This window comes from Cetorhinus maximus, chromosome 22 (assembly GCF_964194155.1).
Source record: "Cetorhinus maximus chromosome 22, sCetMax3.hap1.1, whole genome shotgun sequence".
NCBI lineage: Eukaryota > Metazoa > Chordata > Chondrichthyes > Lamniformes > Cetorhinidae > Cetorhinus > Cetorhinus maximus.
In genome coordinates this window covers 40,037,260-40,051,244 of record NC_135900.1, presented here as the reverse complement: position 1 = coordinate 40,051,244, position 13,985 = coordinate 40,037,260, and the positions used below count along the sequence as shown (strand labels likewise).

The 13,985-nt window shown below is 42.0% G+C and overlaps 1 protein-coding gene across 2 annotated transcripts in view; it reads right to left on the bottom strand.

Moving 5' to 3' along the window:
- The window catches only part of dusp16 (dual specificity phosphatase 16), a 109,126-nt gene that overhangs the window by 54,299 nt on the left and 40,842 nt on the right, over positions 1-13,985 (bottom strand). For both annotated transcript variants that reach the window (XM_078568141.1, XM_078568142.1), the window contains exon 2: positions 8,878-9,396. In XM_078568141.1, coding sequence (XP_078424267.1) covers positions 8,878-9,108 — 231 coding nt within the window. In that variant the 5' untranslated portion in view covers positions 9,109-9,396. The remainder of the gene's footprint in view (positions 1-8,877; positions 9,397-13,985) is intronic.

Here is a 13,985-nt window from a genome sequence, read left to right as displayed (position 1 = left end):
AGCCAAGGGTGACACCTAAAAAATACCTGCAGTGCTAATGTATAGCTTTCATCAGAAGATGCAGCAATAATTATAGTTGTAGAGCAGAAGCAGATACCCTTCTAGCTTTAAACCTGCTGTTACTGCAACAATGACCCAAGTCAACTAAAGTGAAACTCACTTGTTCTGAAAATACTGCAACACATATTTAATGGACATTATGACTCTTAATTTCATACTTAAGATATTTTCTTTCCTATCCTTAGATATTCCTAAACTATGTATCACTTCACCAGGTATGGTGTAAGCTGAGAATTGTGATGACAATACAGCCTGCTACCCCTGTATGGTCTTGCATTCTACTGCATGAAAATGCCTAATCACAAATTACCTACCGTGGGCCATCAGCAGCACCCCAATCTATAAACTCATGGTCCGGCTATCTCTCGTTCTACTATTACCATAAGCCAAGGGACCAAACCTGATTCAACCAGGAGTGCAGGAGAGCATGCCAGAAGTAGCACCAGGCATACTTTAAAAAAGTGCTAACCTGGTGAAGCTACAACACAGGACTACATACATGTTAAACAGCAGAAGCAACATACTAGAGACAGAGAAGTGATCTCACAACCAACAGATCAGATCAAAAATCAGCAGCTATGCCTCATTCGGCTGTGTGATGATGTGGACAATTAAATAACTAATGCGAGGAGGAGGGTCTATCAACATTCCCATCCTCAGTGATGGGGGAACTCAGCATGCGAGTGCAAAAGACAAGGCTAAAGCATTTGCAACAGTCTTCAGCCAGGAATGCTAAGTGGATTACCTATCTCGACCTCCTCTTTAGGTCCCCAACATCACGCATGACAGTCTTCAGCCTGTTCAATTCACTCCATGTGATACCATGAAATGGCTGACCGCACTGGTTACACCAAAGGCTATGGGTCCCAACAGCATCCCAACCATAACAGCAACGAATATTTATATAGCACGTTTAGCATAATAAAATGTTCCAATGTACTTCCCAGAAGCATTACAAAACAAATGTATGACACAAAGCCACTTAAGTTATGTCAGGTCAGATGGCCAAAAGCTTGGTTAAAGAGTTAGGTTTCAATGAGTGTCTTAAAGGAGGAAAGTGAGGTCGCGAAGCAGAGAGATGTGGGGAGGGTATTCCAAAACTTAGGGCCTAGGCAACTGAAGGTGTGGCCACCAGTGGTGGAGAGCTTAAAATCGTGGATGTTGAAGAGGCCAGAATTAGTGCAGCACAGTATCTGAGGATTGTGCATCTGGAGATTACAGAGATTGGGAGGGGTGAGGCCATAGAGGGCTGAGGATTTTAAAATGGAGGCATTCCTTGACCAGCAGTCAATATAAGTCAGCGAGCACAGAGGTGATGGGTGACCAGGCCTTGGCACAAGTTAGGACACCGGGTGCAGAATTTTGGATGATCTTAAGTTTACAAGACGAGTAGAATGTGGGAGACCGACTGAATTACATTGAAATAGTCAAGCCTAGAGGTAAGAACAACATGAATCGGGGTTTCAGCAGAAGACTAGGTGTGGCAGGTTTGGAGCCAGCCGATGTTACCCAGGTGGAAATAGGTGGTCTTTGTGCTGGTGCAGTTATGTAGCTTGAAACTCATCTCAGGACCAAATATGATACAAAGATTGCGTACAGTGTGATTCAGCCTCAGGTGAGAGGGATGGAGTCAGTGGCAAAGGAATGCAGTTTATGGTGGGGACCAAAGACAACAGCTTCAGTCTTCAATATTTAATTACAGGGAATTTCTGCTAATCTAATAAAGGATGTCAAATAAGCAGTCTGACAATTTAGAGACAGAGGGAAGAGAGAGGTGGTGGGGGTAAGGTAAAGTTGGGTGTCTTCAGCACACGTGTGGAAACTATTTTTGGATGATGTCACTGAGGATCAGCAATTAGATGACTGTGTGGGAATGGGAAGAGAAGCCAATAATGGCGATTCTCTGGCTACGATTAGATGGATAAGAATAGAACCAGATAAGTACAGTCCCATCCAGCTGGACGACGGTGGCAAGGCACTAGACGAGGATGATGTGGACAGCTGTGTCAAAGGCTGCTGATAGGAGAGATACTATGCCTTTATCACATAGGATGTCATTTGTGACTTTGACAAGGGCTGTTTCAATCTGTGGGAGAGACGGAAGCTAGGGGAAGAATTCAACAAAGGAGTTCAGGGAAAATGGGCACGAATTTTGTAGGTGACAACACTTTGGAGATGCAAGGGAGGTTGTACATGGGTGATAGTATGAAAGGACGGAGGGGTCAGGGATTGTTTTACATACGAATTAGGAGCAGTAGTAGGCCACTCGCCCCTTTGAGCCTACCCCACAATTCAATGAGACCATGGCTGATCTGATTGTAACCTCAACTCCACATTCCTGCCTACCCTTGATAACCTATCACCCCCTTGCTTATTAAGAATCTATCTACCTCTTCCTTAAAACTATTCAAAGACACTGCTTCCACCACCTTTTGAGGAAGAGAGTTCCAAAGACTCTCAACCCTCTGAGGAAAAAAATTTCTCCTCATCTCTATCCTAAATTAGCAAACCCTTATTTTTAAACAGTGACAACTAGTACTAGATTCTCCCACGAGAGGAAACATCTTCCCCACATCGACCCTATCAAGACCCCTCATGATCTTGTGTTTCAATCAAGTCACCTCTTACTCTTCTAAACTCCAGTGGATACAAGCCTAGCCTGTCCAACCTTGCCTCATAAACCTGCTCAATTCAGGTATTAGTTTAGTAAACCTTCTCTGAACTGCTTCCAATGTATTTACATCCTTCCTTAAATAAGGAGACCAATACTGTGCACAGTACTCCAGATGTGGTATCCCTGTATAACTGAAGCATAATCTCCCTACTTTTGTATTCAATTCCCCTCGTAATAAATTACTTGCTGTAACTGCATACTAACCTTTTGCGATTCATGCACTAGGACCCCTAGATCCCTCTGCATCTCAGGGCTCTGCAATCTTTCACCATTTAGATAATATGCTTCGTTTTTTTATTTTTCCTGCCAAAATGGAGAATTTCACACTTTCCCACATTATATTCATTTGCCAAGTCTTTACCCGGTCTTTGCCCACTCCCTTAACCTATCTATATCCCTTTGTAGCCTCCTTGTGTCCTCTTCACATCTTACTATCCTATCTTTTGTGTCATTAGCAAATTTAGCAACCATACCTTCCGTCCTTTCACCAATTCATTGCTATAAATTGTAAAAGGCTGAGCACTGGGGCAAAGGCCCCAGCACTGATTCCTATGGCACACCGCTAGTTAAATCTTGCCCACCAGAAAAAGACCCATTTATGCCTACCCTCCATTTCCTGTTAGTTAGCCAATCTTCTATCCATACCAATATGTTACTCCTACACCATGAGATTTTATTTTTCACAATAACCTTTGATGTGGCACTTATCAAATGCCTTCTGGAAATCTAAGTACAGTACATCCACTGGTTCCCCTTTATCCACAATGTATGTTACGTCTTCAAATAACTCCAATAAATTGGTTAAACTTGATTTTACCCTTTCACAAAACCATGTTAGCTCTGCCTGATTACCCTGAATTTTCCCAACTGCCCTGCTATAACGTTTTAATAATAGCTTCTAACATTTTCCCTTTGACAGACGTTAAGCTCACTGGCCTGTGGTTTCCTGCTTTCTGTCTCCCTCCCTTTTTGAATAAAGGAGTTACATTAGCTATTTTCCAATCTAATGGAACCTTCCCCGAATCTAGGGAATTTTGAAAATTAAAACCAACACATCAACTATCTCACTAGTCACTTCTTTTAAGATGCTAGGATGAAGTCCATCAGACCCAGGGACTGTCAGCCCACAGTTCCAACAATCTTCTCAATACCACATCCTTGGTGATTGTAATTTTCCACAGAGTTCTTCCCTTCCTTCCATTTCGTGATTTACAGCTATTTCTGGATGTTATTTGTATCTTTTTTGAGGAATGTGGCGATGACAGCAGATTTCAAGGAGAGGGGGACAGGACTTGAGAAGAGAGAACCGTTAAGAATGTCAGCTAACATCAGAGCCAGGAAAGCAAGTTGGGTGTGTCAGTAGTTTAGCAGGAATAGGCTTGAGAGAGCAAGCAGGAGGACAAGATGAGCTCTGAGAGGGCATGAGAGAAGAGAGCAGAGAAACTAGAGAAAGATACAGGTTCAGGGTTCAGGCAAGGAGGAACCATAGAAGTTCAGTCCTGTGGGCTAGGGAAAGTGGCACAGGCAGCTGATAAGGTCGTCTCAATCTTGGTGTCCAAGAAAACCATGAGGTCCTCACACTTAATGTTGGAGGCAACAGGTGAGTGGGATTTAATAAGATGCTTGTGGTAGAAAAATGAAGTCAGGGTTACCTTCACATTCCAGGATGCTCCTGGAATAGCAAATAGTTTTTGCTATAAACCCCTCTTGAAGTCACTTATAGTTTTGCTCGTGGTTAATCATGCCCCCCATTTTTGTGCCCAAAATATCCAAGTACAGATCATACATGTAATTTTGAGACATTATATATCTTTTAGAAAAGCAATGTTTCTAATACTGACCTTTGGGAGACATCCTATTTATATTCCTCCAATCCTAAAAACACTTCTGCATCATTAGTCTCCCATTTTAAGTTCTTTAACAAAGTGCCTTTCCATGATGCCACCTTCTTAATACTTTATGCCTCAATTTCCAAACAAGCCTTTCATACAGCACCTCAAATGCCTTTTGCAAATTGAGATATACAACATCTAATGAATTTCCTTTACCAATACTGTACACTCAATTATCGTCTTGACTGATACCAGTAAGAGCTTGCGGGGTGGGGTTGTAGGGAGGGACGGGGTGCGGGGGGTGGGGGGGGCTCTTTCTCAAGTGAGTAGGCTCAAAAGGCAAAGGCCCAATTCTGCAAGAGTTGTGACCAATTGTCTCCCCTCTAGTCAGAATTGTTGAATACAGGGTCAGGAGCATAGTATGTACAGTAATCCTAAGTGTGGCTATTCCAGCAGAAAGGAAAACCATGAAATTGCTTTATTTACCAGATATTCTTAACTAGGCCAACATGCCACTGTTTTCTCTTGAATGGACCATGTAGCAGTGTTTCACAAAATGTATGCAAAGATTATTTTGAACAAAATACTGAAGAAACATAATTTTAGATTCATAAAGTTGTTAATTTTTTAACGAACTTGTCATTGCATCAGTCATACTCATGTACAAATCATGTTTACTCAGCAAGGCAAAAGTCTGAACTTAACAGGAAGCTAAGTAAACATTTTTGTGAAATTTAAATTGTCCTCCTTGAGAAAACACAAGTATTTCTATCATTAAATAAAATGAGAGAGTTGTAAAAAAAAGACCTACCTATGTCTATTCCCGTTGTCACGGAGACAGACAGCACTCAAGCTTGCTATTATCTCATCATTTTTCTGACTGCGGCTTTGGTTTGAGCAGTGCCTGCTTCAGTGCTCAGCAGGGGGCCAAGCAGCATTCACAGAGAGCACATGGTGCAGGCAGCCTGCTCAACTTAGAGGCAGTCTGCCCTCTTAAAGAAAAGCAGCACTGAGTCACACGAGGTTAATGCTGAAATGTTATTGCTGCAATTATAAACATGCAGAACAGAACGCCAGAGCAGAGCGTGCTCCCAGGCTCCCAATGTGATGGTGAAGTTCTCCTTAGTGGTGAAGGTGAACAAGAGGCGAGAAGACAGGTTTCCATGAAGAAGGCAGGAGGCCCTCAAAGACCACCCACCGAAGGGATTGGGAGGAGATGGCCAGGGAAGTCAATTCCCAGATTCTGGCTGCAAGGACCTGGTGGTAGTACAAAAGGTATAATGGTCTGATGAAGGTAGTCTATGCCAGTGAATGCATCTTCATGTGACATTCCTCGTCCGTCACTCCATCAACCTCTCATCCTGCTCAATGCACCAAACCCCTGTCACTAAGTGATCAGCAGCCCTTGGCACTCAAAACTCAGGCCTAACATCTACAAACTCCACTTCGTTGTCACACAGCTTCCAATGAAGCTAGCCTCACATTGAGCTGCTGCTGATTTCACATACCTCCAGTTATTTGATTGTGGCAGGTACACCACCCAATCAATCACTGACATTCTTCCCTCTCTTTCTGGACAAGATGGGCCAAAAGAGGAGGAGCAGAGGAGAACTGATGGAGTTAAGGATGCTTGTGTCTCTTGAGCCCTATGGAAATGGCTCCCTGAATTATGGGATCCTTCAGGACAGAGCCTGTGGTGTTCAGCATTGCTGAGAGCTTTGAGCCTTTTATTTTATTCTTTCGCGGGTTGCAGGCATCACTGGCTAGGCCAGCATTTGTTGCCCATCCCTAACTGTCCTTGAAAAGGTGGTGGTGAGCTTCCCTTTTGAATCACTGCAGTCCATGTGGTGTAGGTACATCCACAGTGTTGTTAGGGAGGGAGCTGCAGGATATTGACCCTGTGACAGAGAAGGAAAGGTGGGAGGTGAACTTGCAGGTGCTGGTGTTCCCATGTGTCTACTGCCCTTGTCCTTCTAGGTGGTAGCAGTCACAGGTTTGGAAGGTGTTGTTGAAGGAGCCTTGGTAAGTTGCTGCAGTGCACCTTGTATATAATACACACTGCTGCCACTGTGCATCAGTGGTGGAGGGAGTGAATGTTGAAGGTGGTGGGTGGGGTGCCAATCAAGTGAGCTGATTTTCCCTGAATAATGTAAAGCTTCTTGAGTTTTGTTGGAGCTGCAGTCATCCAGGCAAGTGGACAGTAGTCATACTCTGGACTTGTGCCTTGCAGACGTTGAAGAGACTATAGGGAGTAAGAAGGTGAGTTAATTGCCGCAGAATTCCGAGCTATCTCTTGTCGGAGATGGTCATTGACTGGCACTTTTGTGGCACGAATGTGACAGGTAATGGCACGTTTCTGCTATATGCCCCTTCTCAACTCTCAGCCACCCTCATCTTGTTATTTGGCATGATGGACAGGCTGCAGGTGGTGTGATTATAGACCTCTTGTTTTCCATCCTAATGAACCCCACTCTTCCCTCTTTCTCATTTCCTGCCCTCATACACCCCTGAACTGCTGCCTGCCCAGCCACAGCACACACAGGAAGAATAGAGAGCACAACAGCACAACATCTATAGAGAAGCCTGGTCACTTTATCCAACATTTCCAGTCACCAGCTCAGATACTACCATTGCACGTAACTTAGTGGGTGGTACAGAATTGGGATCTGCACGCGGCGAGTCACCAGGCATAAGCTATGTAAAGATGGCTTATGTGCCAGCTGACTGGAGTGAGAGGTCATAGATGAAGTAGCAGGGGGCTCAGAGGAGATGTCATACAGGAAAACACTGATGAGGATGCAGAGATGCTAGCTGCATTGTTTGGCCTGCCAGATAGCCTCCTGTCACTGTCAAGGAGCATGGGGGAAGTCTGGTTCTGACTTACCAGAGGGAATCACGCAGAATTTGCTCTCTTCACAGCTTCTGCAGCTATGTTGCAGACCCAGAGGCACTGCAACTGATGGAGCTTTTATGTGCAGAGATCACCAAATCCTCTGCCTACCCTTTGAGGATACATCAACACTCCCTGCCAAATCCAGGGATTCTCCAAAAATATGCTACCACATTTCCAGAGAAATTGCAATAGCAGAAGTTACTCTAAATTATCTTACCTGCAAGTTTTGTGCCTGGTCCTTTAAAATAATGCCAATGCTGGGTCCCTCTTACACATTCTTTGATGAATGACAAGCAAATATGCTGAACAAACCTATGTGGTCCAAGTTGGTAAGTAGAGGGTCAACTCAGCCAGCAGGGGTGTTTGGCATCATGAAAGTTTGGAGGTTTATGGTACATGCAGGGAATGCCCGCACAAGCTCCCTTCCCAGCATGGGAGCTGTGTGAGTTTTGCTGGAGGTGCTTTGTGCCGACCTCAAAAAGCCTCTGTCTTTCATAATGCCATGTATAGTGCTACTGATCAGAATTTCATGTCCATAAAATAGGTGCAATAGTGCAGACTTAACAAAGTTGTTTCCACTTGTGGGGCAGTCCAGAACTAGGGGCCTTAAGTACAAGATAGTCACTAATAAACCTAATAGAAATTTAGGAGCAATGCCTATATGTGGTGAGAACGTGGGAACTCACTAGCACATGGAGTGGCTGAAGCAAATTGCATAGATGCATTTAAGGGAAAATTAGTTAAGTACATGAGGGAGAAAAGAATAGAAGGATATTTGCAGGGCAAGATGAAGTAAGGTGAGAAGAGGCTCACATGGAGAATAAAAATTGGCATTGACTTTTTGAGCAAAGTGGTCCATTTCTATGCTGTAAATTCTAGGTGGTAACACTGCCCCTGAAGAAATATAATTTGGAAACAAAATTTATGAAATATTTTTCTAAAAATGTAGAAGAAAATATGCACATTTACCAGCAATCGTCAGCCACCTGAATAGGTATTTTGGGTTTTTTGTGAATCATGTGACACCAAGACTGAGACACACATCCTTTCAAATTCTTAAGCCATAAAATAAATATCAACCTTCTTCCAAGGTGCATATTTTTCATTTTCCACTTCAGCTATCACAGCAATGATGTTGGGTTAGTGTTTAAGTATCAATGGTGTTGGTTCATGTTTAGGAATCAAATAAGATAGAATGAGGCAATTACTTGAGCTTCTCCTTTACTAGGGTATGGCAATACTGCAAACATTTAATTTTATTTTGTACAGATATGTAATTCACTTCCCCATTCATAAGAAAAAAAATGAATTTTACAGCTAAAATTTCAAACTTAAGAAAATGATGAAAAATGTAATGAATGCACTATACAAATTTCCCCTGATAATCTCTCAACTTTACTTTTCCAGCATAAACCTACCTTTTGTTTTGCAGAATGCTGGATGAGTTCTATTATTTGTACTTTGTCTTGCTGTAGTCTTCTTTTCATGAGCTTTGAGCAATTAATATTCACAGCATCCAAGATATGTGAGGCATTGTACTCAACAAAAGAACGACTGTCAATAACCAGCACTCTCTCTATGCCATTTTCCAGCAGTCCCACCAGCTTCTCAGCAGTTACCATTTGAGTGCTGGCTTTTTCATCAGCCATGGTGACACTAGACTGTCCCCAAATTATGGGTAAATTGTACTTAAAGAATCAGCCCCTTCATTACAGAAGAAACCTATAACGTCACGTAGATTGCAATTGACCTAGAAAAATAAAATCCATTTCAACAGTCTATAACGCTTAAGCCTTTTTGCTGCTGATATCCTGTCGTTGGACAACAACCTTACTGTGGGTTGCTCTGGGACAGCATCACCTCACGGGTGCAAAGGATAATTCAGTTTTACATCATTCTTCACCTATATTTCCAACTCAACATTCTGAATGGAAAATCTGCAAACAAAACAAAAATAAATCTTTAGAAAGAAGGACCAACAATAATCTGAAGATTAATGTACTAAATACAAATTAGTGCTGAAAAAAAGGAACAAATTGCAAAAATATTTGGAATTAAATCTACTTTCTCCCAATTTCGAAGTTAACATACACAGTGCAATGCTCCATTTCAAAAATTGTACTAAAAAAACCCAAGAATTGCAACTTCACAAAACATTGTAATTAAAACACTTAGTAAATAAATTAAGGTTTTAAATGCTATAATACCTCTATCCAGAGTAAATATCCACTTTCAAATGTCTGGTGGACAGCTTTGCCTATAACTCTTACACTAATTGTACGTTGTTGAGTCTGAATAAATCATGTTCCTTTCCAAAAAGGATTATAATTCACTCAAAAAAGAACAACACCCCAGTATTCCACAGTGTGTCGAATTTCAATAGTTCAGCAGGAACTAAACACATGTCTGCCAAGCCAAGGTCTTTTAATATTATCAACTTTTCCAAATGATACCATATTCTACTAATTATATAGTTGCTTAGCATTGGTACAAGGAACATTGACTATATAGTATTATAAGCCTCAGAGATTGTGTGTGTTAATACAATTTCTCTTGAATGTACAGTATGTTTCATTTCAAAATATCAGAGGTACCAAAATTTACTTACTCAACACTGTCATTGTAGCTTTACATATATTTACATGTAAGGTTTTGAGAACATGAAAATTAAAAATCTGTAATGTATTTTGCAGGTCTATCTAAACCTGTATAATACTACAAAATGAATACTAGAAAAAACCATTGCAAAAAAGGGGACAAAATGCAATATGAAATAAAACCATTTGCTGTGCATAGTAGCTTTGCACCCAAAGCTGAAAAGGTGACAATGGGATAGATTTTCAGCCTCAAGGCAATAATGGGAGTTGGGGAAATTCCTGCCTCAGCCTGCCTAGCTGGGGAGAAAGCACCCACAAGGACGGGATCTTCATTGTTGGTGGGGCGGTGGGTAGTGGTCAGGTGTAGGCTGCAGTTGGTCCAGCTGATCTGGGAAAAAGTTTGGTGGCAGTCACAGGAGCTGCCAGATGCAGAGGCAGCCCACCTCAGTGCTGTAGGACTTCATCACAGTTATAATAAAAGGAGAAAGGCCCTCCAACCCTCACCTCTCACCACCTCATGCCCCACACTTCCCATACCACCTATGCCACCTCATGCCTCTTACTCACCCCATATGGCCTCTCACGCCCACTTCATGCCAAGGTATGCCCTCCCAAAACAACCCTTATGGCCACTCGTACTCCCCAAGCTAAGCTATGGCATTTCCATTCCCATACACCCACTATATGCTGTATAAAAGCAATTAACCTTATGGTGACAGTAGGATGTGTAAAAAGCTTTAGTAAAGTCATTCATTGATAACTTTCCATTTTCTTAAAAAGTCCTTTTGCTCTAGCCCAATAGAATTGTGACTCATCCAGACCCTTTTAAGTATCATTAGCTGAAACTACAAGCAATTGAAACCCCTTTATCTTGCGTAAATAAACATTGTGAAATTGACAGCATAGATTAGTGACAGAGCAATTAATCAAGCAATGTTTTCACTGGGGTGCAGGTGTTTCAACAAGCTAATGGATTTCTGGACTCTCAGCCAGGCATACATACATATTGAGGCTTGGCCAAGACCCCAGAAATCCATTAGCTTGTTGAAACACCTGAGCCCCAGTGAAAACACTGCTTGACAGCTCTGGCTTCTTGATCTATGCTGTCAATTTCACAATGTGTATTTACACAAGCTAAAGAGGTTTCAAGTGCTTGCAGTTTCAGCTATTGATACTTAAAGGGTCTAGATGATTGACACTTTAGTTGGGCTGTAATAAAAAGGAGTTTTTTTTTAAGAAGTGGAAAGTTATCAATGATTGACTATGTTGTCAAAGTTTCTTTTTGCACATCCAACTGTCACTATAGGGTTCATTGCTTCTATAAAGTATATAGTGGATGGATGGGTATGAAAGTGCCATAGCTTGGCATGGGGGCATGAGTGGCCATAGGAGTTGTTTGGGAGCATAAGGATGACCTTTTGAACTTATCTTTCAAAATGTTCCCTCATACAAACTATGAATCATGACACCTCTGAGGTGCCATGAACCATGACTCTTTGAAAAGCTGACCCGACTCCATGAAAAATGCAGAGGACTAGAACATGCCTATCCCCCCAATGAAGCTTGCCAGGCCAGGAGTGCAGGGTGTGGGCCCAAACCAGCCCACACCCTTAAAAGTCACTCCTGAAAATTGGGAACCCCAGGAATGGGGTCAGGAACCCCGGAATCAGGACTCGCCCACCATTTTTAAAGGGTTCCCAAGGCAACTGAACTTGGTGAAAATCTAGCCCGATATGGTTTTCAGAGTTTTTGTAAAGCTGAAGCCATTTTATTGCTGCTTACATTGATTAATCAGCAAAGAACTTCAAACACTAACAACTGATGTCTAGGAAGCACTTTAAAAACCTAAATACATCAGAAGCCTCTAAGGGTGTAAAGCATTACAGATTTAAAATATGTTTTATCTGCAGAGCAAAGTAATGGCAGTGTTTAGCAGTGAACATTTTTTTCCCACACTTGCAGCAGCTACTTCTTCACTACGTTACCTAGAGGTATGGCCTTTAAGCGCGTGCATTAGTTGTGAACTCAACCTTGGCAAAACTACAGGTTTGCAAATTTTGGAATCTGTCAGTAATGCCAATCATATTTTGGCCTCAAGTGAATAATCAGACAGGTGTTAGACATACTACAGTCAGATACAATAAGGAGGGCAGACCAAGCTGCAAATCACACTGGAATAATTCAATTAAAAGGGATCGCAGCAACACAGAGGCCAATCAGGAAAGCCAGTAAGGCTAAGAATGAACAATTTAGGTGCAAATATTTACATCTTAATGTCAATCATAATATCAGCAAAAGCTTTTAGTACGATCCAATAGTGCATTCTAACCTATGTCTGTAAACATCCTATTTGCAGGCTTCAACGTCAAAAATTGATTTGTTTTTAAAAGGCTAAAATGTCCTCCTAACAAAATCAAAATAGATCAGTGTCTGCAGCTCGCACGTTTTCCCAAAATGAGAACCAAGTTGCAATTTTCAGCAAGCCTTGGGCAGGCGCCTTTAGACACGGTTCCTGGTCCAGCATTCATTTTATGCTGGTCTCCTACACTGTACAAATTTCTCAGCCAAGATTCCTTAGGAAGAAACTATTAGACAAGTTTACTGTAAAGAATTTTATTTTTAGCACACAAAGCCAATTTACCATCATTCCAGTTCAACACCCCTGTGTAGACATCCTGGTCTGGGTTGTCATAGCGTCAGGAAGACTCCATGGATCTTTAAAAATGGCAGATGGGACCCAGATATGGAAGTCTTGCCTCCATTTCTGACAGTTCCAATTTTTGCTGGTAGGGGAAAGGGATTAGGGTTTGATTCAGATGTGGGGGGGGGGAAACCCAAACTCAGCAGCACCATTTGAGCTCAGTGCGGAGTTCAAACAGACCACATTTTGGCTGTTGCAAGGGCCTTAGTGTGGGAGTCAAAAATTTATGAATTAGAAGTAAATGCTCTTGAAAGGCAGGTAAACTCTGTTTAACTGTCAAGGTCTGAAGTTACTTAAATCCCTAAACTTTCTGAAAAAACAAACAAGCTGCAGGTATCAAGTGAAATTTAAAAAAACACTCCATTCTAGCAATTTCAATAGTTGTTTGTTGACATTTCCCAAAGGGCTCCTTATGAATGCTTGGCTGATTTCCAAAAAAAACAATTATCTCAGCAGGGGGTTCTGAGTTCACTGTTTGATTGACAGGTTAAAGAACCTGTCTTTGATATGGGTGTGATTAGAAATTTATTTTTAAAAAGAGATTAAGCACTTGGAGATTTAGAAAAAGTTTTGAATAGGCTTTCATGAATGTGAGTTTTTTTATTATCAAGTCTGTGTAGTGAAATCTAATTTTTAGAACATTATTTTATTTCATCTCCACATGGCTCCCGAGGGCTACCCAGTGTGGATACTGGGTGTGTTGGCGCGGGGCATAATGGGTCATGGAGAGTGGATGGGGTGCATAAGCTGGCATGGGGGCTTTTAAGAGGTCATGGGTGGTGGATGGGGGTGGTGAAAGGGTGTGAGAGGCGCTGACTAGAGGGCTTAAAATCATATAATACACCAAGGCAGATCTAACAGGGTAGGAAATTTCTTGAATTGAGTTACCCACCTTGGGACTGCAAATTTAGGTCCTTATCTCCTAGTGCTAAACTGTTAACACGCACAACAAGCAATACTGACTGGTGATTCAATCTACCTGTCACAGATGTATGTATCTGTTCATGACAATATTAGTAGGAGTGACCACCGCACAGTCCTAATGGAGACAAAGCACCGACTTCACAATGAGGATACCCTCCACCATGCATGGCAAAACCACTGTGCTAAATAGGATAGATTGCAAACAGATCTAGCAACTCAAGGCTGGCCATTCATGAGGTACTGTGGGCCATCAGCAGCAGAATTGTAGACAACCACAATCTGTAACCTTCTGGCCTGGCATATG